This window comes from Sciurus vulgaris, assembly GCF_902686455.1.
Source record: "Sciurus vulgaris genome assembly, chromosome: 14".
NCBI classification, from domain to species: Eukaryota; Metazoa; Chordata; class Mammalia; order Rodentia; family Sciuridae; genus Sciurus; species Sciurus vulgaris.
The window spans coordinates 31928070-31955070 of record NC_136475.1 but is presented as its reverse complement, the minus strand read 5'-3'; the positions used below and the strand labels follow the sequence as shown (position 1 = coordinate 31955070).

At 44.3% G+C, this 27001-nt stretch overlaps 1 protein-coding gene across 1 annotated transcript; it reads left to right on the top strand.

Moving 5' to 3' along the window:
• Positions 1-297: 297 nt before the first annotated feature.
• LOC306644006 (uncharacterized protein) lies at positions 298-24251 on the top strand. The gene is made up of 3 exons (XM_079110446.1): positions 298-363; positions 702-938; positions 24166-24251. The coding sequence occupies exons 1-3, from the start codon at positions 340-342 to the stop codon at positions 24214-24216; spliced, it is 312 nt and encodes a 103-aa protein (XP_078966572.1). The 5' UTR covers positions 298-339; the 3' UTR covers positions 24217-24251.
• The last annotated feature ends 2750 nt before the right edge of the window (positions 24252-27001 follow it).

The window sequence follows — 27001 nt, the reverse complement described above, 5'->3', positions numbered from 1 at the left end:
GCATTTGTGACCTGTGATGATCGTCTAGGAAAAGGATGCCCTCCCTCTGGTTTCGTTTCTGCATTTCCAACACCCAGCTTAGTCTCTATCAGACTCTTAATAAATACTTGTTGAATTTAACAAACAAAACCTCGAACCTGAGTAAGCAAGGCCAAAGGCTTCAGCTGCTCTCGTTCTCATAAAAACGAGCATTCCTTCGCGATTATGCATCAGACTTTAAACTCTTCACTCGGAGAAAAAAAAAAAGTTGATCAAATTTAACAAAGTAAGTGGTTATTTCCTGTCTGACTTGGATGTTTTAATACGGCTCAAAGCAGGCGACAGGACAGAAATGGGAGCATGGATGCTAGCAGGAGCTTGGAGGTCTGCTTCCATAACTGGGCTTGTCACAGAAGGGGAATGAGCTGGAAGTTAGGGACTGGGCGTGTGGGGACGGCCGCTGGGGAGTCTCTGGGTTTGGGGACAGTCGGAAGCGCGGGGAAGCAGGCAAGAGTTGCGAACGCGAACTAACTTGGCGCGGAGGGAGGCGCCCCGCGCCGCAGCCGTTCAGGTTTCTCGTCTTGCGAGCGCCCACATGGGCCGCTGGCTAGGGAAGGGGGCGGGGGAGAGGGAGGGCTGGTCCGGAGCCGAGGGGGTGGAGGAGGGGAGAGACCGAAGGAAATGAGACAACCTTTTCCTCCCACTGACTCTGGCTCCTCCAGCGTTTGCGGGGCTCAGCGCGGTTGTCTGTGAGCGCCGAGGCCGGGACTCCGTGTGCCCAGTTCAGGCCGGACCCTGTTGGGTGGCCAGGATTTCTCTCCGAGGTGCGAGTGCCAGCCCAAACCCGGGGCAGCGCTTCGTCGCGTCCTCCCCTTGGTGATCCGCTCCAGGTCCCCCGGCTCGGCCCGGAGCGCCGGGAGTGCAGCCCCCGGAAGTGCGCGCCGGCGGTCCCGGCGAAGGTAAGCGGCGCCCAAGAGCGCGCCCAGGGCGCAAGGGTGCCGGGCTTTCCCAGCGGGCCCCGGCTTCTCCGGAGCGCCCCGCTTCGGAAACACCCAGAGCACTTAGGACCTGAAGCCTCTGCTTTGTTCTCGAACCCCTGCCCAGGTGTTGTAGGCTGCGTCCCCTAAGGATCACTTGCTTCCTAGCACTTTCTTTTTCTTTCTTTTTTCCCCTTCTCTTCCATTTCCCTGTTGCTCCCCTCGCCTGTATGTTTGTTTTTCGGTATCAATCAACTCTTTGCTCCCTGTCTCTGCAGCCTGGCTTCGGAGACCTGGTCCTTTCCAAATCTGGGCGCTTCTCTCCTTCGCCTCCCGGAGCAGGTCTGAGCGGACCCCTCCGCGACAGTGACTGACTTTGACCTCTGGCCTGTCCGGGGCTTACCTGCCTGAAAATTAAGCGTTACTAGTTGAACTATTTACCTGATTTGTTTTGGAGGCACCCAGCTCCCGGCGCGCATTTGTTGGACCCCCCCACCTCAGTCCCTGGACCCCGAAATCAGTGTGGATTGCGGAGTAAAAAGGCTGTTGGCGCCCTCTAAAGCCTCAGCGGGATGCTCTGCTAGCGGAGAGGGGTACAGTCAGCTCCACACCGCTAATCTCGGGGTGAGGGGAACCCAAGGACTCGGGGGCGCACTTGATTTGGGGCTCTGGAGCGTGGAGGTGATGGAAAGGTTCGGAGAGAGGGATCCCAGCAGGTCAATGCTATACATACCTAGTCCAGCGGTAGAGAGGGTTCCTCTGTACAGTCTGAGCCACCTCCTGCTTGCTCATACCACAGAGGACCAGGCTTTTCCCTATTTGAACAAATAGGTCTTGATTTTATTCAAATCCAAACTATTTAGCACCTATCCTTGCAGTTCAGTGGCAAGCTGAGTCTCACTTTCTCATCCTTTCCCTGCCATCCGGTCTATCACCAAATTTATAATTTTGCCACTGAAGACTGACTTGAGTCTCTCCCTGAAAGGGAGTAGAGTGGCTAAGGACACTCGTGGAACCAGACTACCAGTCTTTGAATCCCAGTGGATGCCCCTGCCTGCCTTCCTGTACCTTTTGATAACTGGATTTTCTCATCTGTGAAGTTGGAATGGTAGGGTTTAAAGCAATCGTTTCAGCCAGGGTTTTGATTTTGACCCTCAAGAGATGTCTGGTAATGTCTAGAGACCATTTTAACTATCACCATGTAAGTGGGGAGGATGCTGTTCACCTGATGGGGAGAGATCAGGGGATATTACTAAGTATTCTGTGGTGCACAAGACATTAATGTCCCAAAACATTAATAGTGCTGAGGTCGAGAAACCCTGGCTTAATGTATCAGTTCATAGAGTGCTATTATTTCCAGTTCTCATCCTTTCTTCTGCTTCTGTTTGACTGATTATACCAGCCTCTGTCCTCCTGTCTCCCCTAATTCCAGAACCAGAATTTGTTGCTAAGCAAATCAGAACATGCTATTTTACTGCCTCAATTTTTGTTTGTTTTGCCTAATTTATGTTTTAAAAAAATTAAATATTTTATTAATACATTATAATTATACATGATAATGGAATTCATTGTTATATATTCATACTTGCACACCATATAACAATATAATTTGGTCAGTATCTTTCCACAGTATTTTTCCTTTCCCTTTCCGTGTCCCTTCCCCTAAGCCTATCTTAGTCTTACTTTAATTTTTATGAGATTTCATCTTTCTTTTCATTTTTTGTCTCTAGCTTCTACATAGAAGAGAAAATATACAACCCTCAACTTTCTGAGTTTGGATTATTTTTGCCTAGCCTCATACTCTCAAGTTGCATCCATTTTCTTGCAAACGACATAATTTTGTTCTTCTATATACTGGCTCATACTCTTGTTGGACCCTCATTGCTAACAGGGATCAAGCTTTAAAGGTACTCCTCTGCCTGTACAAGTTTGAGAATCACTGTCTTTATAAAGTAAAATATAACCTCTGACTTTGTACACATGGCTCTTTGCAATTAGCCAGCCTTCCCAACCTCACTTCTGCCACTTTCTCTGTGCTTCTGCCATACCTCCTAACTGACAGCTTTTTTGGCATTCTGGGTCCTTACTTTCTGGAATGTTCCTTGATTGGCAAATCCTTTACCATTCTTTTGAGACTAGACCTCAAGTCTCCTTATGGATGAAGCCTGCTAAGACAGTCCTGTTGCTCCCTGCTGCTCCACCTATTCCACCATTTGTTCATTCAGTGACTCCATTTTGTAGGGATCCCTTGTTCAGCTCTCTACTGGTCTCTATATACCTTGAACCTTGCACAGCACTTGTGGTCCTGAGTGGGGGCAAACTTTCAGGCTTTGGGGTCCATTTACCTGCATTCAGGTCCCAGCTCTGTCACTTGTTAACAGTGACCTTGGGCAAATTAACTCAGTCTTTCAAAGGTTCATTGGTAAAATTTGAAGAAATAATCTGCCTTCTCTGTAGACTAGTATGACTAACAAATGGGTTCATAATTGTTCATCTTCGTACTGAGTGCCTATTCTCTGCCATGATATGGTTCAAGTTTAGCATTTTATGAGTTTTTACTCAATCCTTATAATGCCTATTTAAAGTTAGTATTGATGTTGTCCCTCTGGAAAAGACATGGAGACACAGAGAAGATAAATAGCTTGCCCACCATCACACAGCTCATTAATGGTGGGGTCAGGATTTGCATAGACATCTGGATTGTAGAACACTCACTCTTAATACTGTTTAGGTAAAGGAGTTAACCCAGTGATGGACATATAGTAAGCACTCTGTAAATGTGAGCTGAGGTTTGATGAGTGCATTAATAAGAGCCCAGGTTCACTGGGTTTTCACCTGCATCACACTTGCGCTCTAAGGCTGTACCATTATTTATATAACACCTGTTCCTTTCCTTGCCCACAATCACAGAGGGGCAGGACATTGAGGTATTCCCCTGTCACAGGCTGGGCCAGCACCACTGACCTCAATGCTAAATGAAGCCTAAGTGTGCTTAGTCAGAGCTAGAACAGCATTATCTCTTTGGGGATGGGGGTGGAGTCCACACCCCTGCCTGGAGGAGAGAGTTATGGACATGGGCTTGGGAACTCCATGACCCTGGTTTTGTCTTTACCAAGCATGTGCCCTTTACAGCATGCATCAATCAAAGATGGTGAAGCCAATTGGTGAGTGAAGGTGGATGAATAAGTCCACCTGCTGTCTCACCTTATACTTGATCAGATGCAAGAGCACACCTTCTCACCAGTGTCAGGAGAAATATTCATCTATCCAAGGTAAAACTTGTTAAAGGGGTCTAATGACCCACATGGTGTGTTGGAGAACCAGGTGTGGACCCCGTGTGAGTTATGTGTGACATTGGATACTGGTTACAGAAGATCACTTCACTAACTTGCTCTTATTCTCCTAAAAGCAGCCTCGACTTTGAAAGCTGAGTCCCCTTCCTTGCTAGTCCCCAGGCCACTTGCTCTGCAGGCCAGGCTGCCTTGCACAAATACCTGCGTATCTGTGCACTCTGGCATTCTCTGCCAGAATTACATAGCTGTAATTCCTCTGAATTTGCTTGTTTTTGCAGATTGTCCCCAAACTTCAGTGGGATGAGGTCACCTGGTGTATGCAAGGACTCACAGTTTTGTTTTAGACAGTAAGAACTTTTTTGTGTGTGTGTGCGTGTGTGTGTGTGTGTGTGTGTGTGTGTGTGTGTGTGTGCTGGTGAATGAACCTAGGAGCACTTCACCACCGAGTTACCTCCCTTTTATTTTTTATGTTGAGACAGGGTCTCAGTAAATTGCTGAGGACTTGCAAAGTTGCTGAGCCTGGCCTTGAATTTGGAATTCTGCCTCAGCCTCCTAAGTTGCTGGGTTTAGAGGCATGTGACACCACACTGGATGGGCTGCTCTTAAGAGTGGAAAAGGGTGAAAACTTGTCCATGGACACATCTGAGGCTCTGCAGATGCCCCATGTAGCACTGCCTTCCCTTCAGACCACATACTCACTGTTTCTGGGAATTATCCCCTCCCCTGGTCACCCGCTGGCCAATTTGAGAAACAAATTCCCCTAAGATGTTCGTGACTGGAGTGCAAAATCCAAAACCTTTGGGCAATACTTGTATATACACTGATTTTTACAGTGTGAAAATAAAATGGTCACAGGTGATAGGGTGGGAGTTTCAGGCTTAGTGCCTCTGATGTCACACCTTGTTGGCTGCCATCTTGAGTGGCTCCTCTTAACTGTCCAGTAGGCAGGTTTCTAGTGAAAGCTGACTCCTGGTTCTAGAGGGATACATTTTGCCCTATTTAGGTCTTGAACTGTGTTCTCTGTGAAATGTACTCTGCTGTTTGACTCGATGTGAAATCCTTTTTGGTACAATAAGGGGCATTATGGTCTCAGACTAGAATGCTGGCAGAATCTTGAGGTGTTAGTGTGACTTGAAATACAGGTGCAAAGAATAGCTCTGTGCTAGATGCCACAGATAATGAAGACATGGTCCGTATCATCAAGGTCACAGTCCATGACATATGGATGGGCATGAGAACAGGTTATCAGAGTGTCTTCAGTAGATTGAGAGACCTGAGCAGAGAGACCTGGGAGCTCAAAGAAAGTAGCTAACAATCTGCTGGAGGAATCCAAAGAGGCTTGGGAAGAGAATGTTTGAGCTGGGCCTTAATGCATAAGTAAGAGCTTGCTGGGTTTTGAATGACTGGTGGTCAAAGGGTGTTACAGACAGGAAACAATAGGCATGAAGTAGAAAGTGGAGAAAGGGCCTAGCAGATGTTTATGTATACTGGGGACTGGAGGGCTAGAGATGGGTCTAGGGAGGTGACTTGGACCATTCAACAGTTCAAGAACCTGTCCTTGAACTGTTGGGAGACAGTGGAGTGGACATTCACAGCTCAGGTGTGCTGAGCTCTCTGAAGGGCACCTTTGACTCCTGTCTCTGCTCGTCTTGTTTCCCCATGGGGCCATGAGATCAGAGTTCAGGGACCTGGGAGGGACGCTGTCTCCGGTAAGCAAAGAAGCCACAGTCAAAACAAAACTGGTCGTGGGTGGTGGTTTTGTTTCCTTTTCAAGGCCCTGGCTGATGAACTATGTGGACGGCTCCTCCAGAGTCTGAGCTTTGGAACAATGACATTTGGAGCACCTAAAAGCCTGTATAAATTGCTAAGGCATTGCTGGGTTTCTCCAGATTTAGAGAGGAAGAGAGGCAAACAGGGAGGGAGAAAAGAAGGGAGGAAAGAGAAGAGAAAGACAGGGAGAGGAGGAAGAGAGATTCTGTTTTATGTAAAATCCAGCCTGTGATCCAGCAGATCAGTTGCTGTCAGAACTGACATTTCCTGGGAATTGTGTTCACATTGCAGTCTGTCTTTGAGCCTAAAGCCTTTTGCAATGAGTTCCCCATAGATGATGGGCACCCGTGTTTGTTGATTGGATAATTGCTATGCTGTCACTCTGTTCACCATTTAGTGATCTTCAAGCACGTGGGAGATGCTTAGTGATAGATGAGTGAATGAATGCCATAGCATGGAAGTCCCAGTCACCACCTTCAGGATACTCACGGCCTGAAAGAGGAGACAGACCAGAAGACAGACAGCACAGCACAGTGGCCTAGGGCCATGGAGAGAAGATTCAAATGGGTGCAGAGGAAGGCCCAGTCCTGCCAGGGATCAGGGAATGGAGGCAGAGAGAAGGGTGTGGTCTTCTGAGGATCATCTCCCTCGAGAATGTGGTCCCATGGCTAGTCCCTAGTGGTCAATTATAATAGTAGCACCTGAGGTGGGGGCCAGGGGCTTCAGGTGTCTTTGTTGAATTGACAACAAATACAGGAAACAGGGACAGATCCACCCCAAATCAGAGCCAGGCACTGATTCTGAGTCCTTTACCACTGCCCTGGACAGTCTTGGGGTAGAGTATTATCATCAAAGATGTTTTTAGAAAAGCTGTTTTCTATACACAAGGGCAGAGCAGTGTGGGCTGCTATGCTCAGGGCAGGGGCAGCCACTTCCTCCTCTGTCCTCTTCCCTGCCTGATGTTTAGGCTGTACCTGGGGCAGTCAGAAGCTCTCTGCTCTGGGGCTCAGTGACTCTCACCCCCTCTTTGATTACCAGGTCGGCCTGCACTTTGTCCTCCTCGTTGAGAGGAGGAGGAAATGCTGCCCAGCAGAGAAGCTGCCATAAACTTGCCAGGAAAACAGGGTTTTTCAGAACACCTGCTGTGGGCAATGGGTCCCTCCCCACCTCTTTTGCCCTGTACCTTCTTGCCTGTCACTCAGGACACTGGCTGCAGGGAACAGGCTTCTATGGATACCTGGAATCACTAGGGCTTCCGACTGCCATCTTCCCTGGGCACCTACACCCTCATAACCTCACCTAATTTTTATTATCTTTCAGAGGCCCCACTTGCAAATGACTCTGTGTCCTCTTGCTAGCTCATCTCATGAGGACAAGGCCCTTTACAGAAGCCTGAAGAAGGGGTGGGTAGGGTCTCTTACTGGCAGATGCATGTTATTACTTTCCTGAGGTCTCCTGTCCTGCACAATCTCTGTCTGAACAACCTTTGACAGTGGCTCCTTTCTTTGCTGCCCTGAGATGGGTGCAGTGAACATCAGAAGGGAGTCTGTACTGCCACTTGCCTGCAGTGAGGACTTGATCCCTCAGTTTTTCACTAAACCAGCCACATGGGGCAGGAATGGTTGACCTGGGCATTCCCCAGCATTCTACCCTCAGAACCTTAGGAAAGTTCAGAGTGAGGAGTATCCCTAAGGGGACCCTTTGTACTCACAGTTCAATGTTTGCTGATACCCCCAGCTGCCAGGCATAATTCTAGGCCCTTTGGGACACAGAGATGAACAAGATACTCTTTTTGCCCAGAGTTTAGCAATTCAATGCGGGACAAAGAGATTGGATATATGGCTGCAACAATGTTTTTCTGACGATCTCTTTCACCAAAATAATTTATCTGAAAGCAGGGCATATATCTTGTTGATTTCCAAATCACCACCACCTACCATGAACTCTGGCATATAGTAGGTCCCCAACCAATGAACATTATCCTAGTCTATTTTCTGTTGCTAAAACTGAATACCAGAGACTGGGTATTTTATAAAGAAAAGAGGTTTATTTAGTTGATGGTTCTAAAAGTACAGCTTGGCCTCTAGTGAGATCTTCCTCCTGGATCAGGACATGGTAGAGGACATTGGGGAGACAGATCAAGCTTGCCAATTCACGTGTCTCTTCCCCTACTCATAAAGCCACTAATGCAATCATAGGTGTCCCACCCTCATGACTCATCTAATCCTTATTATCTTCCCCCACCTGCAAATACTATTAACTTGTGACTTTAGGGATTTAGTTTCCAACACATGAGTTCTGGGGACACATCCAAACCATTGCAGTTGAACTGCCCTAAAATGCAGCACTAGAGGCAATCCCAGATTGCCATGAGTGCCTGGAGGAGGGTCACCTAAACTCATGGACAGCAGGTGGGTGTAGGAGGACACCAACTGGGGAGATGCTGACATCCAGGCTGACGAGAGAGAAGGGAAAGGGGCCTTGCTGTAGACTCTAACTTTACTCTGGAGGCACTGGAGAGCTACTGCAGGATTTCACACAGAGGAGAGACTGGGTCAGAATTTCATTGTAGTAACACACCTATCTGGCAATAGACTAGACCCTGGAAAAGAAAAAGACGGCCAGGATGTCACTGCAGTGCAGGTGGTAGAAGCAGCCTGGGTTCTGGAGTCAGATGTGCCTCAGTCTACTTCTCTGTATCTCTTTATATATCTCCCTCAGTATCTCTTTATATAATTGGTGTCTCTGAGCCTTTGTCTTTGAGAACAGGGCCTCTAATTCTTCTCTTGTGAATGGTTTGGCTGGTGGTCAGAGTCGTACTGGATGAAATATGTGAAATGTCTACTATATGGCAGGTGATGTTAGTGGCCAGTATTATCTTTAATATTGTTACTATCCTCCAGGTGAGAAATAATGAAGTTCTAAATAATGAAGACACTGGTAATCAGGGTGGAGAACTGGGCACTCACTCAAGGAATACTTGGGCAATAAAGTCACTCAATTTGGCGAATGATTGGATGAGGGAGTAAGGGAGGGGCAGGAGTCTAAGATGACTGTGATATTTTGCCTGGGCAACCAACAGTAAGGATAGTGGATCTATTCATTAGGAGAGGTGATGGAGGAGGAGGTGGGGGGGGAGAAGGAAGCACTTGTAGTAGAGGATGATGAGCTCAGCCTTGGACATGCTGAGTTTGAAGCACCGAGGACAGCCAGGGAGAGGTGTCTGTGGGCAAGCGGTTCTGTAGGTTTGACTAAGGACAGCCAGGGAGAGGTGTCTGTGGGCAGGCGGTTCTGTAGGTTTGACGTTCAGAAGAGAAATCTTGAGCAAGATTCATGAGCAACTTAACAAAGAGGTAGGGGAGTCATGGCGTAGATCAGTCCATGAAGGAGAGTTATGGAGTATGGTTAGAGGAATTATAATGGCTATTGCTAATTGAGTGTTCTAAATACTTTATATGCATTAATCTCTCAACAACAATTGCCAGGGAGGACTATTGTCATTTTACACCTGGGTAAACTAAGGCACAGAAATGGTAACTTGCCCAAGGTCCTGCAGCAATCAGGATTGGACCTAGGATTATAGCCAGGTGGTCAGGATCAGAAGCTTGTGCTGACCTGCTTTCAGAGTTGAGGCCCCTGGGGTCCCATGCTGTCCTCTTAGAGTGATGCATGAAAGGGACATGCAGGGAGTCAGGGGGAAATGGGTCATTGAATTGCGGAAGAGGAGTATCCAGGAGGGAGGGGTAGTAGCCTTATATTAAGCTGCTGTCCCCATGAACTGGAATGTCCACAGATTTGGGAATTAGGAAGTTACTGATGACTTGGTGAGGGGAATTTGAGAGATGGATTGGGCTAACAAACAAATAAATGTAAGTAAGACAGTGGAGATAGCATAGGGGATTCTTTCCAGCACTCAGCTTCAGAAGTTAGAAGAGAGAGAAGATGTGTTAGGTAGAGGCAGGGTTTTGGAGGAGACTTGCACAAGTTTACAGGTAGAGGGATGAGCCTGAAGAGGCCCTGCAGAGTGGCCACAAATGCTCTATTCACACTGGAAAAAATATCTCCTTGTTCATTTTCTTTTCCCACAAAGATTTTTACTGCTTCCTCCCCTAATCTGGATGGCTACCATGTTGAAAGTTGGACATCATGGACGAAGTCCCAGGTAGTGTTTCAGATCTTCAGTCGCAGATAGGTGGCGTGGAGGAACTGTCTTTCACAGTGCCCAGTGGTGAGTCATCACTTGTTCAATCCAGATACGATCAACTTCCGGTACAGTATGTCATTCACTGAATTTGCCTTTGAAAGAGTGTCTGAGACAGCAGTGTGCTGGGGATCCATGTCTTGCATGGGAAACTGGTGTCTGCTCTGTAGATAGTGGGAAGGTGAGAATGACGGACAGGTGGTGTGAGGCCTTGGCAAGGGGAAAGAGGACCCAGGCACAGTGGGGATGTGGGGAGGGGACACCAGCTTTGGACTGGACACAGGATGCCTGCTTCTCTGAGCACAAAGAAAGGTGGTTGAGGACAAAGGCAAATCTGTGGGAGGAAACAGATGGATTAATTTTTTGTAGGAATGGAAGGTATATTATAAGGAGGTTTGATCAAAATGACCCTGGATGATTTGATTGCTTCCATTTAAGTTCTTAATGGTGGAAAAGACTGGCATTCCCTTTTGAGTGCTTTGAAACCAGGCTTAGAGAATATAGGCTCTGAGATGATGTATTTATCTAGGGGCGAAGACGGTCTCTGTGTTTTGGGATATCTAGGATTTTAAAATTCAGAACACAGGCAGATGCCACAGAGGGTTAAAAGCTTGACTGAAGAAATTCAGTTTTGCAGAGGTTTGTGGCACTGACATCCCTTAGGCTCAGGGCTAGAATTAGGATTTGGCTGCCAACTTTATAAAGTTGCCTTGGATGAAATGGCATCTTTGCTCTTCTTGGAAATATTTCAGTGAAATGAACACACCTTCACAGAGGGCCTTTATGAAGAGCCTCTCCCAAAGAGACACTGTCCTGAATCAGAAAGGGCACACAGGAAATGGCCTCAGGATATTTGTGTGTGTGTGTGTGTGTGTGCATGCTTGCGCGCACGCATGCATAGTTTTCATATGAAGCAACGATTCAGATGAGTTATCATGAAATCTTGAGCCTTCAGGTAGCAGGAAAAGTGAACAGGTCATCTTTCAAGAGTTACATTTTAATCTTGGAGGTTCCCTTGATCTTGGAGGGCACTGTGGGAGGCAAGGAAGGACCATCTCTGCCAGTTCCCTCCCCACCCTACCCCACAAAGGTTGATCACTTAGATGTGGGCATGCTCAGAGTGCCTTTGGCTGGGTGTGCGTGTGATAGACAAGACATTATCTCCTTAGGGACAGAAAGAAGGAGCTGAGGTTGTCTTGTTGAACCTTTCCTCAGTAGACAGAGAGCAGATGTTCTTCTCTACAGCAGGCTTATCTGGAATACCCGATGACTCAGCACAAATGTGAACTCAATGAAGATACATGATCCTGTGTGTGACTTTATTGCAACTCTAGTAGGTATGGGTTAAGGTCTATGTACATGCCTTACACTGATTCCATAGATGAGTGCACAGGACCATCTCCATATTTCAAAAACCCTCATGTACGCTATCAGTGATGCTTATGCCCATCCAATCTTCTGGATTGTAGGATGTCAGAATGGTCTGGGATACAGTATCCACTGTGCCCATAAAGTAAACAATATTGATACCTTAGATTCTTTCATTTGAATTTTACTCCTTAAGACAATTTTTTTTTCCATTCAGCCATTCATTCATTCAACAATTTGAACAAATGCTATGTGGCTGGCTCTCGGTGGGGCAGTGATGAAGTGGTGATTCTGATTGTCTTAGTTTTTGCTTTCTTGAAACTCACTGTTATTAGAGGACAGACATTAGAGAAATAAACACACAGATAAACACATGGTAACATTTTGGTAAGTGCTGTGGTAGGTTAGAACAGGGTGGTCTAGGAGGGTGAGAGAGAAGACAGTTTAAATTGGGTGTGTCTAGAGAAGGAGATTGATATGTGGACCCCTAGCATTATATAGGACATGCTGTTTATTGGTGGGATATTACATGGTATTAAGAGAGCTCAAAAGAAGAAGTGACCCTGGGATAGGGCTGAGAGAGCTGTTCTGGAAGGCTTTAGAAAGAAAGGGACATTTAAAAACAAACTTGAAGAATAGGTAGAATTTTTCTATGTGGAAAAGTAGTGGTATTTTCAGTAGAGAGAATGTGGTGTATTTAAGGAGGACAAAAGATGAGTAACAAGAAATGAGCCAGGCCAGCTAACATAGTTAATAAGTTTTCTTTTAGAAGCAAGTCACTGGAGGGAGTAACAAGTTACTAAGGGGCCAGCAAATGGTATTCTGTAAAGAACCAGATAGGCCATATTCTAAGCTTATAGGTCATAATGTAGTTTTTGTCACAGCTACTCAACTCTGCCACTGTAGTGCCCAAACTGCCTTAGACAGTATGTAAATGAATAAACTTGGCTATGTTCCAACAAAGATTTACACACAGAAATTGGCGGTGGGCTGGATTTACCCATGAGCTGTAGTTGATCATCCTGTGTTCTAGAATGATAATTCTGGTGACTTGGTGAAGCTTGGATTAGAAGGCAGGGAGAAAATGGAAGTAGGGAGACCAATTAGGGGCTAGCACTTTAATTCCGATCAACTGAGGAAGGCACAGTGGGGGAGAAATGATTTGTGACATGCTCCAAGGACTGATTCTTCCAGTGATGGAAAAAAATTCTGGACATTATGGGCATGTGACTCAGAAGAACACCCACCACCTAAGAGGTCACCTGATGGTCACCAGACATTGCACTTGGTCATTACATGGATTTTCTCACTTTTTGGCATAGTTCTTAACATTTCTTAGGAGTATGAAGTTGTCTTTTTCAAACTGAAGTGTAGAAATGGTCAGTCCTATAGCCAAATGATGGAGCTGAGATTTAACCTGAGTCTGGTCAAAGCCTGGACCATTACTGAGATACAGAATCTCCTCCCCTCAGGGTGTGGCATGAAGCCCCTTCTGTGAACATGTGCATCTCCCTCCACTCCCTTCTCATCTTTTTTACCTTTTAAGACCCACCCAGGCCCTTAAGAGTCTCAGCTAGCCTCTAGCGTACCTGTGTTTTAATTGCACTGGACCTATGTTTTATTTGCACACCTCTCTATTGTTATTGTGCTTTTCCCAGCTTAGCATCCCCCTTGGCTTCCTAGTGCTGATATGAGAGAGTACAAGATCCCTCCAAGAGTACACCAGGCCCCCACGACCTGGCCCAGCCCCATGACAGTCTTATCTTTTGCTCTTCCTTTCCTTTCACTTTGTGCTTTGCTCATTTTGATCCACTTGCTGTTCTCCAACTCCGCGGTCACATCCTGCCTGTCTCCATGAATGCTCTTTCGGTTGGGACATGTCCTTCCTCACCTTGAACTATTGACTTGATTAACTCCTACTTTTATGAGATTCATCCAGGGTCACCTTTTCCAGGAAGCTGACTATGGCCCTCCTCCCCTGCCTTCCCCTTCCCTATGTGCCCCTATGGTAACAACCTCCCTCCCCTGGAGAGACCTAGCTGCCTCTTCAGAGAACAGCTAGGTGAGTGAGTCCTGTGCTCCTAGCTCCACTTCTGCTCCCAGGCAGAACTTTTCCTTTGGCCTACCCCAACCCCCGTCACATCTGGTCACCACTTTACTCTGCCCCAAATCCAGAGATATCTCTGCTCATGACATTGTTTCCATTGTGCCTCCCCCTCAGCTGTGCTGGCGCTGATGATCAGCAGCCACATTTGTCTACCCTGACCATCTTCTCTTTGTTCTGCATGCTTGTCTCTAGGAAGATTGTTCTCCTAGGAAGGCTGATCTTCCTCCATGGCCTTCCCTGTTTCCCCACTTCCAAAATTCCCCCCCGTCCCATTTCCAGAAGCAAGGGACACACTATTTCTGTTTCACTGATGAATTCAACAAGCATTTTTTTGAGCCTGAGTGCATTCACTCTTATCCCATGTAGTAAATGATACAGTGATTTTCATTTTTTATCATTGAAATTCTTTAAATGAATTAACATAAGGAATATTAGTGAGTAGAAGAGAAGAAATAAATATAATATATATAGTTTATTTGATAATTCTTATTACATACAACTCATTAATGAGTGTTATGATAAATATGAAAATTAGAAATTGAGGGTCTGGGATGATCACTGTAACCTCTTAGCATTTTATTCTCAAATGCACCCCTGTATATTATATTGGCTGAATCACCTGGGCAAGGTGGTGCCACTAGAAGTTAGAAGTGACAATATTTTTAAACAGTTGCCTTGCAGACTCAGGCTATTCTGATTTAAAATATCCAGAAACTTGAAAGAGGAATATAGGAATATAGGAAAACTTGTTTTTCATCTTGACTCAGTAACACTCTGTAACAGTTGTTTGCATTCCTTAATTTGAAAGACTCTAACTAGAAGAAATAGACGAACAGGTTCTTCCACTAATGTGTGTCTTCATTTGGCAGAAAGTATTTCCCAAAGTTATGTCATTGTGAGATGTTATTATGGTATTAAATTTTTGTTTCCAGAAACATCAGTTCCTGTTGCTTTATAGTAGTTGCTTAAATCCTTTGACATTAAAAAATGCTTAATTTGGCATGTTGAGCCTAAACTTTGGTTTAGTTTTATCATTGACACTACATTGGTCATAGGAGGAGACCTAACAAAGTATCCCTACATAGCTGAGTTGGTCTTGTTCAGCTCTGTAAAGGTCTGCCAAGCAAATTAAAACAGGCATTGAACCTACCAATCATATTTACAATGGTGCATCCAATTATGTGGTCACTTATTACTATATGGTTTACCATTATATTTTTGTAAGACTGCATTCAATGGAAGTCACTGGGCATTGCCAGACATTTTAATTAAATATGACACCTGGAAGCCAGAGTTCTTGCTCCTACAGTTTTGCAGCATGAAAGGACTTGCATGGATTTCCATTTTAAAAGATGGTTTTGGAATTATGGATTTCTTAATTAATGACAAGTCTATATGTGTTCAAACATATTCATGGTTTTGGCAGGAGCACCTTCATTCTGAAGTGGGCGTGAGCATATTCAGCTGTGGCTTGTAAAGAAATAGAATCTGTAATTGTTCACATTTTGTTTGTTTGTTTGTTTATTTGTTTCTTTTCTGTTGCTGGGGATTGAACGAAGAGCTCATGCTAAATGCACACTCTACCACTGAGCTACACCCCCATATTGTTGTTCACATTTGACTTAGTGTACTTGAATGTGTCTGTTTATAGTTTCCAAATACTTTGAAAATGTAATTTGAGTCTAATATTTGAGAGCCTTTCAAAGAAATAGGTTGATCTCATTGTATTGAAGAAAAATATGACAGTTGTGGTCTCAAGTGGGACATTCGGCAGGGTTAGTTTGGAACAGACTCCCTGTTGGCCATAGGATTACTAACCCTCTGCCCAGCTCAGGGCTTTTCACCTCCCAGGAGCTCAGCAACTTGTCAGCTCTGAATTGACTTCAGCTGGCACAGAGCAGGCCCTGCAGGGCTGTGGGACTAGCTCCCCCTGATGAGGAAGGATCAGGAAGGTCTCAGGTGCAAGCTCCATGTCTATCCAAGAATCCACACAGTTCCTGCCATGAGGTTGGCACAGCCCCTGCCGAGTCATCCCTTAACTCCAGCTCCTGAGAAAGGGGAGCTGTCTGGGCTTCCAGACTCCCTGTAGTCAAGCTTTTTGAGCCCCCTGTTGACTTCCTCAGGACTCCTGGGCTTATGCTCTGGTTTTACTTATTGTAATGCTCTCACAAGTCACTTTGGAACTGCATAGAAAAGAATCAGATGACCAGGAATGTTTTTTTTTCCTTTCCTTTTGCATTTTCTTTATTGTGCATTTTTTTCTGAGTTCTCTGTATCTGTAGGAGCCTCAGGTATATGGGAACTGGAAAGCCCATGAGAGCAGACTGAAGCCTTTGCTCAAGGAATGCTGGGTAGGAATAAAATGGTGGCAAATGGGACACCTTTTTTAGCATCGTAAATTAAGGGTCCACATATCTGCCAGCATGTCCTGCTCTACCTTGCAATTCTAGAGGGAAATGTCATGCAGGGCTTGGTCAGGATTATTCAGGTACATGTTTGCTGTGGTGGAAATTCTTTTCACATTCAGTGTGGCAAGAATGTTGTGATTGTCTTCCACTCCATACAACTGCTTCCTGCCAGTCTCTTTGTTCTCCAACTGATACTTGTAGGCTGGTGCTCCCAAGGTTCCAGTCATGGGTCTTTTCTCCCCACACCTCCCAGCTAGGACCAGCCCCCATCAGTACCCAGGCTTATTGACTTGAGGCAGTAAATACTTCAGTGGGTCCCCTGTCATGGGCATAGATATCAGGGCATTAGTCCTGATGGGCCCATCCAGAACTGATCACACATCTTGCTGCCTGTCTCCAACCCATGTGGTCCATTCATAGGATCAACTTTTGGTTGTTTTTGGAAACATACTCCCTTTCTGAGGTTCTACCTTACAAGGCCCTCTTGTAAGGTAGAAACCCCTGTCCCCAGGCTGGTATCATATCCCTAATGTCCATGGACAGACCCCAGAGACTGAAAGCTCATCTTTAAAATAACTTCCTAGGTTTATTATATACTCCAGTAACCTAGGGGACACTTTGTGACTTGTGGTTATTGATCATTTTCAGGTCCCATGGGGTTGGCTCAACTCTTCTGTCTGCAAGGCCCAGTGCCCAGTTCCTTTCTTGTCCTCAGGGTTGAATCCTGGCCCTCTCCCCACTCCCACCACTGGCTCCTGGCAAGGGTGAGGTGTCCAGCAGGTGTACAACACTACGTGCACCTTACATTCACTGGGGCCTTTGATGAATGCATCTTGCATCCTATCTTTCGGGTTTTGAACATTCCTCTGGATTCTCATCCCTCTGTCCATACCCTGATTGTAGAGACCCATGACTGGACACTTGACCTCCATGCATACTGGATGTCTTTGGGTTGCTGGTGTTGATGTCTCCTATCTTGGTTGCATTGGCTGCTAGTTGTACTTTGGTTCCGACGGTGTCAGCATTTGGTTTCATGGGAGTTTCCTTTGTGTTTATGGTTTGGCAACTACAGAAATAAATGAAAGCTGGAGAGAAGGCTGGGAGCATGCAGGGCCTCCACGACTGATTTAGTCAAGCAGCTTCAATCACTTTTTTCTTATTCTGAAGATTTCACATAATTAAAATCATTCCCAGCCAAACACTAAATAAATTTTGCACATGCTGCTTGAATTACGGTGCAATCTTATCCCAGTGTGGCTTTCTCAGAGATTAATATTTCACTAAAAACCATTCCTCTGGGTAGGCTGAAGCCAGCAGCTGTGGAAACTCAACATTTGCTTTGTACAGTGAAACTTTAGGACAGGGCTGCTTTTTACATTTTTTGGATATGCTGCTCATTTGGAAAAAGTAAGTATTCTTGGCAAAGTTCATGTGGCATGAACCCAGCTTGTGTTTCTATCTATTCAGATATTAAATGATGAGAAAATGTGGTTCTAAGTGGGATCACATAACACTGGCACATAAAAATTATAATTACCATGTATTAAGCACTGCTTTGGTTTGGATGTGGTTTGTCCCCAAGGGTTCATTGTGGCTTGGTCTTCAGCATGGCCATGTGGGAGGTAATGGGACCATGAAGAGGCAGGGTTTAATGGCAAGGCCTTGGGTCATTGGGGGTGTGCCCTTGGAAAGGATTCATGTGGTTTTCTTGGGACTTTAGTTAGTCCCCAGCCGTCCTTTGGCTTCCTGTCCTCCTGTCTGCCTGTGTGAGCTCTCCCTCTAACATGCTGTCCAGTCTCTGTTGTACCATCCACCATCCGATGATGCAGCCACAGGAGCCCTTGTAGGGTTGGTGCCATGCTGTTTGGAAGGTCAGTCTCCAAAACTGTGATCATCAATTAATATGATTATTCTTCTCTGGTTTTATTAATATGGAAGATTATATCAACTGATTTTTTTGAATACTGAGCAAATCTTGTGTCCTCAGAGTAAGCCCCACATAGTCATCTTATAAAAAGTCACAAGAAAAGATCATTTTTATTGATTATTGAAGTCTATTTCTTGATCCTATATTAAGGGCATTTTTTTTTTTTTTTTTCTGTACCGGGTATTGAACCCAGGGTTATTTAACCACTGAGCCACATCCACAGCCTTTTTTTTATATTTTATTTAGAGACAGGGTCTCACTAAGTTGCTTAGGACCTCACTAAGTTGCTGAGGCTGGCTTTGAACTTGTGATCCTCCTGCCTTAGACTGCCGAGCTGCTGGGATTACAGGTGTGTGCCACTACGCCTGGCTAAGAACTTTTTATGTCTATATTCCTGAGAGTTTTGAGTCTTCTGGTTTTTGGATTTTTTTTTTCCGGACCTGGCCTTGTGCATACTAGACAAGTATTCAAATACTGAGCTGCATCCACAGCCCCCAGCCTGTTTTTATACTATCCTTGTCTGGGATTAGTATCAGGGTCATGCCAACTTCTGAAATGAATGGGTAACTATTCCCACCTCTTTGATTTTCTGGAAGAGATTGTGTAGCATTTGTGTTAATTCTTTTAAGCATTTAATAAAATTTTCCAGTGAAATGAACTGTGTCTGGAGATTTTTTTGTGAGTGGGGTTGAGGGAAAGGGGTAAGTTTTAAAATTTCAAATTATAAGTTTATTACTTAATGGTTATAATGCTATTTGAATTCTCTGTCATATTGCATAAGTTTTGGTAGTACTTTGTGTTTCTCAGGGAATTGGTTTATTTCATTTAAAAATTGTCAAATTTAAGTGCATAGAGTTGTTCTAATATTCCTTTTTATCCTTTTGACATCTGTAGGGTCTGTGATATCTCCTGTTTTATTCCTGATATTGGTAGTTTTGTTTTTCTTCTTGTTTTTGTCAGTCTTGCTAGAGGTTTATGAATTGACTCTGGTAATTTTTTGTGTTATGACATCTACTTTATCTGATATTAATATAGCCTCTTACTGTTATTAATTTTTGCATAATATAAAATCTTCATCCTTTTTCATTATATTTGCCCATATTATTATATTTGAAATTAACTCCTTATAGATTACATATAGTTGGCTCATGTTTTTGATCTACTTTGCCAATAGCCATCTTTAATTGGTATATTAGATCGTTTACACTTAATGTAATTATTATTTGTTCATGCTTAAATCTGCCACTTTGGTCTTTCTCTGTTTTCTATTTCCTACCTTAATCGTATCACTTGAACATTGTTTTAGAATTTCTTTTTGATTTGTCTATAGTGTGATTTCAAGGGTGTTTCTTTGTCTTGTTTTCTTAGTGGTTGCTCCAGGTATTACATTATATGTATGTAGCACAACCTACTGGTGTTGTTTCACCAGTCTGAGTGAAGTGTAAGAAACCTTACCCCTCCCTCTTTGCCCTCTTCCATTTATAATTTACATTACTTAGGTATTTCCTTTATAGTCATTTAAAATCATATCAGGAAATGTTTTGCTTTGCCTGTTAAATTTAGAAAACTGGTGACACAAATTTTAGGTCTTTTGTTCTGTTTCTGTAGGTCTCTTAAGATTTTGTTAATTTTTTTTCTAGTCTGTTGTCTCTCCATTTCTCAGTTGAGCAATGTCGTCTTTCAGATCACTGATTCTTTCCTCTGTCTTCTCCATTATGCCATCAAGTTTTTCTACTGAATGTTTTATTTTGGTTATTATATTTTTAATATTATAATTTCACTTTTTCTTTATATCTTATATTTCATTGCTGAGGCTTGTTCTTTCTTTATGGAGACTTTCAGTTTATTTTCATCTGTTTCAAAGATCTTCACAATTAATCATTGAAGCATTTTTATTAGTGGGCATTTAAAAATCTTTGTCAAATAATTTTATCTTCTATTGTCAACATCTATTGATTGGCTCCTCATTAACTGCTGGATGAGGATGGGAATTCTGTATCTCAGTGGTCTCCTCTGGTGTGGAGCTTAGAACCACACTGGCAGTGATCAGAATACTGACTGTCCCCAAGTCCTCCTCTGATACCCCAGCACAGATGGGGAGGGGCACCTGGTTATTTCTGGGTGGGGGTATACGGTGGTTTGAATGTGTCCTTTGTTGTCTGCATTTTGGAAACTTGATTTCCCAATGTAGCAATGTTGGGAGGTGGGGCCTCATAAGAGGTGATTAGGTCATGAAGGGTCTTCCCTCATGATGGATAGTTGTTACTGCATGAATAGGTTAGTTACTGAGTGAATGGATTTGCTGTAAGAGCAAGTTCAGTCTGCCTCTTGCACTCACTCTAACCCTCTCTTGCCTTTCTGCCTTCTGCCATGGGATGATACAGCCAAAAGGCCCTTGCCAGGTACTGGCACCTTCATATTGATCTTTCTAGCATCAAGAACTGTGAGACAAATAAATTTATATTCATTATAAATCACATGGTCTGTGGTATTCTGTTATAGTTACGCAAAATGGACCAAGACAGGGTGGGAATCTGAGCTTTCCATCTGGTCTCCACTGATACTGCCAGGGAGGGTGGCTCGTTAACAACTGTCTTGGGTGAAAGTCTATCTCCCTCCTTGCCTTCTCTGATATCAACATGGCAGGGATGTTGGGGCTGCTTGTTATATAGTCTCTTCAGGGTGGCTATCAAGGCTCTTCACTTGGGCTTCGCTGGTGTGGGTGTGGTCACAGCGTTTTTCTATGGTATTTGACTGGAGTAGAGTAGTTGTCTAAAAGCTTCACATCTTGTTAGACTGCCCCTTTCCTGGTCTTTTGGCAAAAGAGAGTAGGTATTTGTTGGGTATTTTTGGCTTGTTTGTTTCTACCTGTTTGGTTTGGTTTCTGGGTTGCTAGCTTCTTCAGCTACTTGATGCCCATGGGTTTTGGTGCTCATCATTCTTTACCTGGACTAGTTAGCCTCTCTGTGGAGTCTTTATGGATTTTCTCCATGGCTGCCCATTATTGTACTTAATTACTCTTTCGAAACCTTCCTCATATCAGTTAACTTACATTTCCTTTATGTTTTATATTTGCATTGTAGGTAGCCAGATTGCAAATTGCTATTGCTGGTCACATTTATTCACTTCTAGATTCATTTAAAGGAAGCACTATGGGTCAAGTGGTGGGCACTGAAGTGACTAAGATGTGGACCTTCCTTCGGGATATTCTAAGTTCCTTCATAGTAGCTAAATAAATGGTTTGCAGTAGGGCTTAGTAAGTGTTTATTGACTTAAGACAAGCGGTGTTGGCCTTGGATAGGACAGCAGTCTACCTGCAGGCTGAAAGGCATCACAGGGTAGGGAAGCCATTCCTAACATTGGGTGAACTATTTCAAATACTGACCTTTGCCCAATCCTATGTGAAGTTTCCAGGCATTAGGACTCCCACAGTCTGTGACCTTCATGTATATCTTGTCTGGGGCTAAACCAGGTCTAAACCCTGGTTCTATAACTCAGCTGTTAGGCTCAAATCAGGACAGAGGTCTTGTTGGTGTCTTATAAATATATCACTGATGGTTCTGTTTTAAACCCCACACATTCTGACTCCTAACATGGGACAGAATTTCTCTCAAAGCAATTGTGTGCCAGAGACTGTGCTGGCCACAATGAATGGGGAGAGATGAGACACAAGATCCCAGACAGCCAGGAGCTCATGGTCTCCATCCTGGAGCAGTCATTGGAGGTGTAGACTCGATTACTTAAGTGTAAGTTTCTACATGGATGTTTGGCCTTGAAGGAAGGAGAATGAGTGATCAGGAACTATAGGGGAGGTGAACAAAGGGAAGATCAATGTAAGGGTGGAAGCAATTAAGTGAGTTTATACTAGATAATGTCAGTAGATTGAACCATTGAGAGAGTGGGAAAGAACAAGAGAGTATTTGAGAGAGAAAGATACACATATATACATGCAAACACGTATACACGTACATACATATATACATGTGTGAACTCATGTAGGTGTGTTCTCTATATCCACATATATACAATACATATTTATGGGAGGAAGAAGATGAGAAAGGAAGAGACTAAAAGTTTGAGAATTATATATATATATAATTATATATATATAATTATATATATATATATAATCTCTCTGTATATGTATATATCTATCCATTTGTCCATTATTCTGTCTTTTCATTTAGAGAGACAGAGATTATCTTAAGGAGGGAAAATGAAGCAGAGAAAATCATGGAAGGAACTGTGCTTTATATGAAGAAGCAGGGAGTGATTTGATCAAACGCATGGGAGGAAATTCCTTGGAGGGAAGGCAAGTCAGGCTGAGATAGAAGAGAATGAAGCTGAAGTTCATGTAGGGTGACCTTTGTGTTCTCAGGGAAGCTTGGAAGATGGAGAGAGGTGAGGATGGAAAAATGAGCTTGCAAGAAGAGGAAGGCTTGCGTCCATTTTCTCTAGGGAATGGGAAAGTGAGAGTGAGATTCAGGCTCTCCTAGCAACATCAAGACCCTTGACTGGTAGAGTTCATAAACCCAACCTTTGCCATGATGCAAGGACATAAGTTTTCTTTCAGAAGTACCTAGGTGGTGGGTAGGACAGCAGACAGGTGGAGGGCTGGAGTGGTTTGGGGCTTAGGTCTGGGGGTAAGGAGGGCAGCAGATGGGTCCTGGCAAGCACAGAGTGTGGTGCAGTTGTAGTAGCCAGGCTGTGTAGATAAAAAGTGAGCCCAGGATGAGGATGATAAACTGGATGAGCATGAAGAAGAAACCTCAAGAGAGGCTGGGGAGCACACTGACCTTGATTCAGGGGTGAAGAGGTGGGATAAAGGTGCTGATTGAGAGGTGGGATTTCTGAGTGTGAGTCATTCATCCAACAGTCACTGAGCATTAGCTCAGCACACTTACTGTGGGAGGCTCTGGGAACAGAGAGAAATTAAGACATGGTCTCTGCCCTTAAAGGGTTCACAGCCCAAGCCTCAGAGGTGAAAAGCCTTTTTAGGTGATGACAGGGTCCTGAATATATCCTGGAACTGATGTGTGCAGTGAGTTGAAAGAGATTGTGGGAACAAAGGAGGCCCCAGTGACTGGCAGGCTGTATGGTGGATATGTCATCTGCAGGTGCTTATCCATTATAGAGAGAAAGTTGGGTTTCTCTCTGCTCAGCCATTTCTCAGGGGCACGTGTATCCCCTCCCACGTGTGTGGGAGCCGCTTTTCCTTCGGAGCCTTTGCCCCTCATACTCCAAGTGACTGCCCTGAGGTTCATCCTTGATGGTTTTCATGAGTGAAGAATCACATGTCAAGGTCCTCAGAGCCTGCTTCTGCACTTAGGTGCATGAGTTGTAAAGAACTACCAATCTCCTGCCTCAAGTTTCCTTATCTTTCTTGCTTTTAATTTCTTGCCTTGGGAGGATACTGAAAATCCTCTGTGGAGCAGAAGCAGCTGAGATTAGTATCTATAAAGATGTAAATGGGCAGGAGTCAGATGCTGCTGGAGCCGGCAGGATGTGGTGGTGATGAATGAGTTGTTCAAGTGGAGCAGGGAGTGTTCAGGCACCGGAGCTCTGGGACTGATTCATTCCTCCTACATACTCTTAAAAGAAGCTGGTGACAGAAAGAAGCTTCCCAAGCTAGATGGAATGGAGGTCTTCAGGATAGAAGCAACAGACTGTGAGAATACACATATCAGCATTTACAGGTTTCCAGCGCCCACAGAGCTGCGGGAGACTTCATTTCATGGGCATTCTCTCTGGGAACCAAATTCCCTCCCTTCCTGTTTTAGAGAGGTCACCCTGCGAATTTTGCTGATGAAGGGCCAGAAGGACACATCCCTCTCTAGCTGTTTAATGGCTTTTGGCTGATGAGAGGGAAGAGGAAACACATGTCTTTGATCTTCTACCTCTTGTTTCCTTTCTGCAATGACCTTGGGAGGTTGGTGTCCCTGGGCGTCTAATCCACATTCCAGATTAAATTTTGGCAATGACCTTTCTTCTTTGAGGAAATACTGCCCATCTCTCCAGGGATCAAGACACACACCACCAAGACCTCTCTGTTGGGTTCATGTCAACAGCTGGTCTAAGGCTTGATGTGATCTCCTGGATATGTGATGGTTTCGTGTCACCTCTTTTTTCTTTCAGAGTCTGAGAAGTGAACCGGTGCCATCCACATTTAGATCCTTTACTGACTGAAACTAACATCAACAGGGATGATCTGCTCCTACCAGGTACTTCTTTGTTCCTGACAGTACACCATTCCCCTGGTAGTTAAAGAAATAATGAGATTACTACCCCCTGAGTACCATGTAATGAGATAGTCACCTGCATGGGGCTCACATACCAGGAGATGCTCACTGCTGCTACTGACATATAAGATGAAATATACTCTCTCCAGGTACATTTAATTTTATACTTTGCCATTTAGATATTATACTCAGTATAGATGGGTGGACTCAGGGCTCCAGAGAATATAAATCTGCAGCAATGGGAATGAGGTTACCTCTAAATTGAAAGCCAGTAAAAATAACACACTGTGCATCCAATTAGCCATTCAATCTAAGGGGAAGTGTTCACAAGACAGCATTTATTGCATCTTCATCAAGAGAGCAGCATGTGGTCAGGAAGACAAGATTCTTGTATGTAAGTGATGGAAAGAAGCTGTTTCTTTCAATTGTGCTGCAGTTCATCAGTAAGGAGGTGAAGAAGCTTTGGGTGAAGGAAAGCCGTTGTAGAGTAAGGTAAGTCTTGGTCGGTGCTGTCCAGAGTGTGCTGTGATGCTGGTTACTGGTCCTAGAGTGTTCTCTATAAATTCTTTCTTCTCTAGAATGGTGTGGGGTTATTACAATGGGTTATCACTGAGAGAAAGCCCTGGCTTTGAAAATATATGGCTTGGTTGTAATTTCGTCTTTGCCAACATGGTCCCTAGCATTAACATGTCCCGAGGAGGACCTAATCAGATCTTGTTCCAGGTTACTTCCAGTTCAATTAATAAGGTAGTGTTGGTTGATGATGCATTTTTTAGAGAACTTTGTTATTGTGACTCATTCTTCTGGAGTGTAGTCACTTTTGGTCCCTGGGAACATTGCTGATCCAGAGTTTGGAGCTGTGTAACTCTGGTCAAGGCAGTGGGAGTGGCTAAGCAGCCCCTCTCTATCACCTTTCCCACTGTGTTGGTGATATACTTGGGAGTCATAAGCCCTGAGAATTGGTTAGGCTGGTCAGTGTAGTAGTGGTATTTGTTCTAGAGCAGGTTTCTTATCATTGGCACCATGAACACTTTGGATCAGATCGTTCTCTGTGGCAGGAGTCCGTCTTGTGCATTGTAGAATATTTGGCAGCATCCCTAACTCCAGTTCCATGGATGCCAGTATCAATCCTCCACTCAGACACACAGTAGCTGTGACAACCTAAAATATATCCAGACACTCTCAAATGTCCTCTGGGAGGCAAAACAGCCCCAGGGTTGAGAACTACTGTTCTAGGAGCCAACCAGTGACAAGAAGTGTCTTGGAGGAACAGAGGATAAAGCTGGACTTGGCAGTATGTGAGTGCTTCATGCTCCTTACCTTTATGTTGGTAGGAGATACAGAGATGTTTTAATGACAGGGCAAATTGCCAATAGGGAGTGTCTAGAGCTACCTGGAGCAGGTTCATCCTATTGAGGGAGGGCTCACAGGGAAGGATTTGGGAGTGGAGTTTGGCTTGGTTCATCACTTCTCCAGCTCCACAGACTTGTCTCTTGGACAGCTGCCCTGAAGACTCCCCTCTGCCGAGTCCTTTCCTCTGGCCCATGCCCTCACTGAGGCACTTTGTAACTGCTTAGAGAACTGAGCTGTAGGTTAGGTTAGTGGGGACAAGCCCTCTCATTCCTGATCAGATTTATAAAAGCACTAAGTGAAACTCGCTGGGATTTCTGCTACTAAGTGGCATCATAGTGCTCAGACTGAAAGGGGTCACGAAGTTTGTGTACAGCCGTATTTCTCAAACTCTACTAGGCATCTATGAGATTTTTGATTCAGTGAGTTTGGGGTGCTGCCCAGGATTATACAGGTTTAACAAATAACCAAATAATATGGATACTACTGATCCTTGGATCATATTTTGAGCAGTAAGGATTCATACCAGGTGTCTGAAAATGATGCCGTAGACCAAAATGAAACTGTGCCTATTTTGTAAATAGTCTTATTGGAATAGTCACACTCGTTCGTTGACATTATATGTGGTTGCTTCTGTAATGGTTGACAAAATTGAATAATTATGACCGAGACTTTAAGGGCCCTCAAAACCTAAACTAGTTGCTCTCAACCTTTTATGGAAAAGGGGTACAGACCTGTACTTTGGGCTGACTTGTACTGTGTGGACGTGGTGGCTCATCCACAGAGGCTGCCCTTTAAGATATCTTTCCTCAGCCTGGACCCGCCTTCTTGGTCCTTCTTCCTCTTGCTCCTGATTCCTGCAACCCTCTGCATTGGTGTCTTGGGTATGGTGACTTGTGGGGAAGTCTGTGTGCCATAGTGGGGATCTATGCATGTGATCCTCTCACAGTCTTGAGGGAGTGCTGCTTGGTGGCCCACACAGAATCAGATCTGTCAGACCTTCTCTCCAAGATTTAGGAATACAGACCTTATGCCTAATTGCTCTTTTCATTCATCTTCCATTCATCCCGCCAGCCAGCATTTCTTGAGACCCTCCTTTCATCAGGCATCATACAGGTACTTGATACTTGTCACCTCTTCAGTTTAGGTGACAAGCATGCCAATAGGCAATTCCAATTGTAATATTATAGGTACAGTAGAAGAAGAATAGCTGAATACTTGATAACCAAAGAAAGGCATTTGGAGAGCTTCACTGTTGTAGACCTTTTTTAAAAAAAAAATCATGAATTTTTAGTACATTTTACACAAAAACATTTTTCCATCTATTAATGTGATAGAATTTTTTCTGCTAATCTATGAATGTGATGAGTTACTCTTACTTA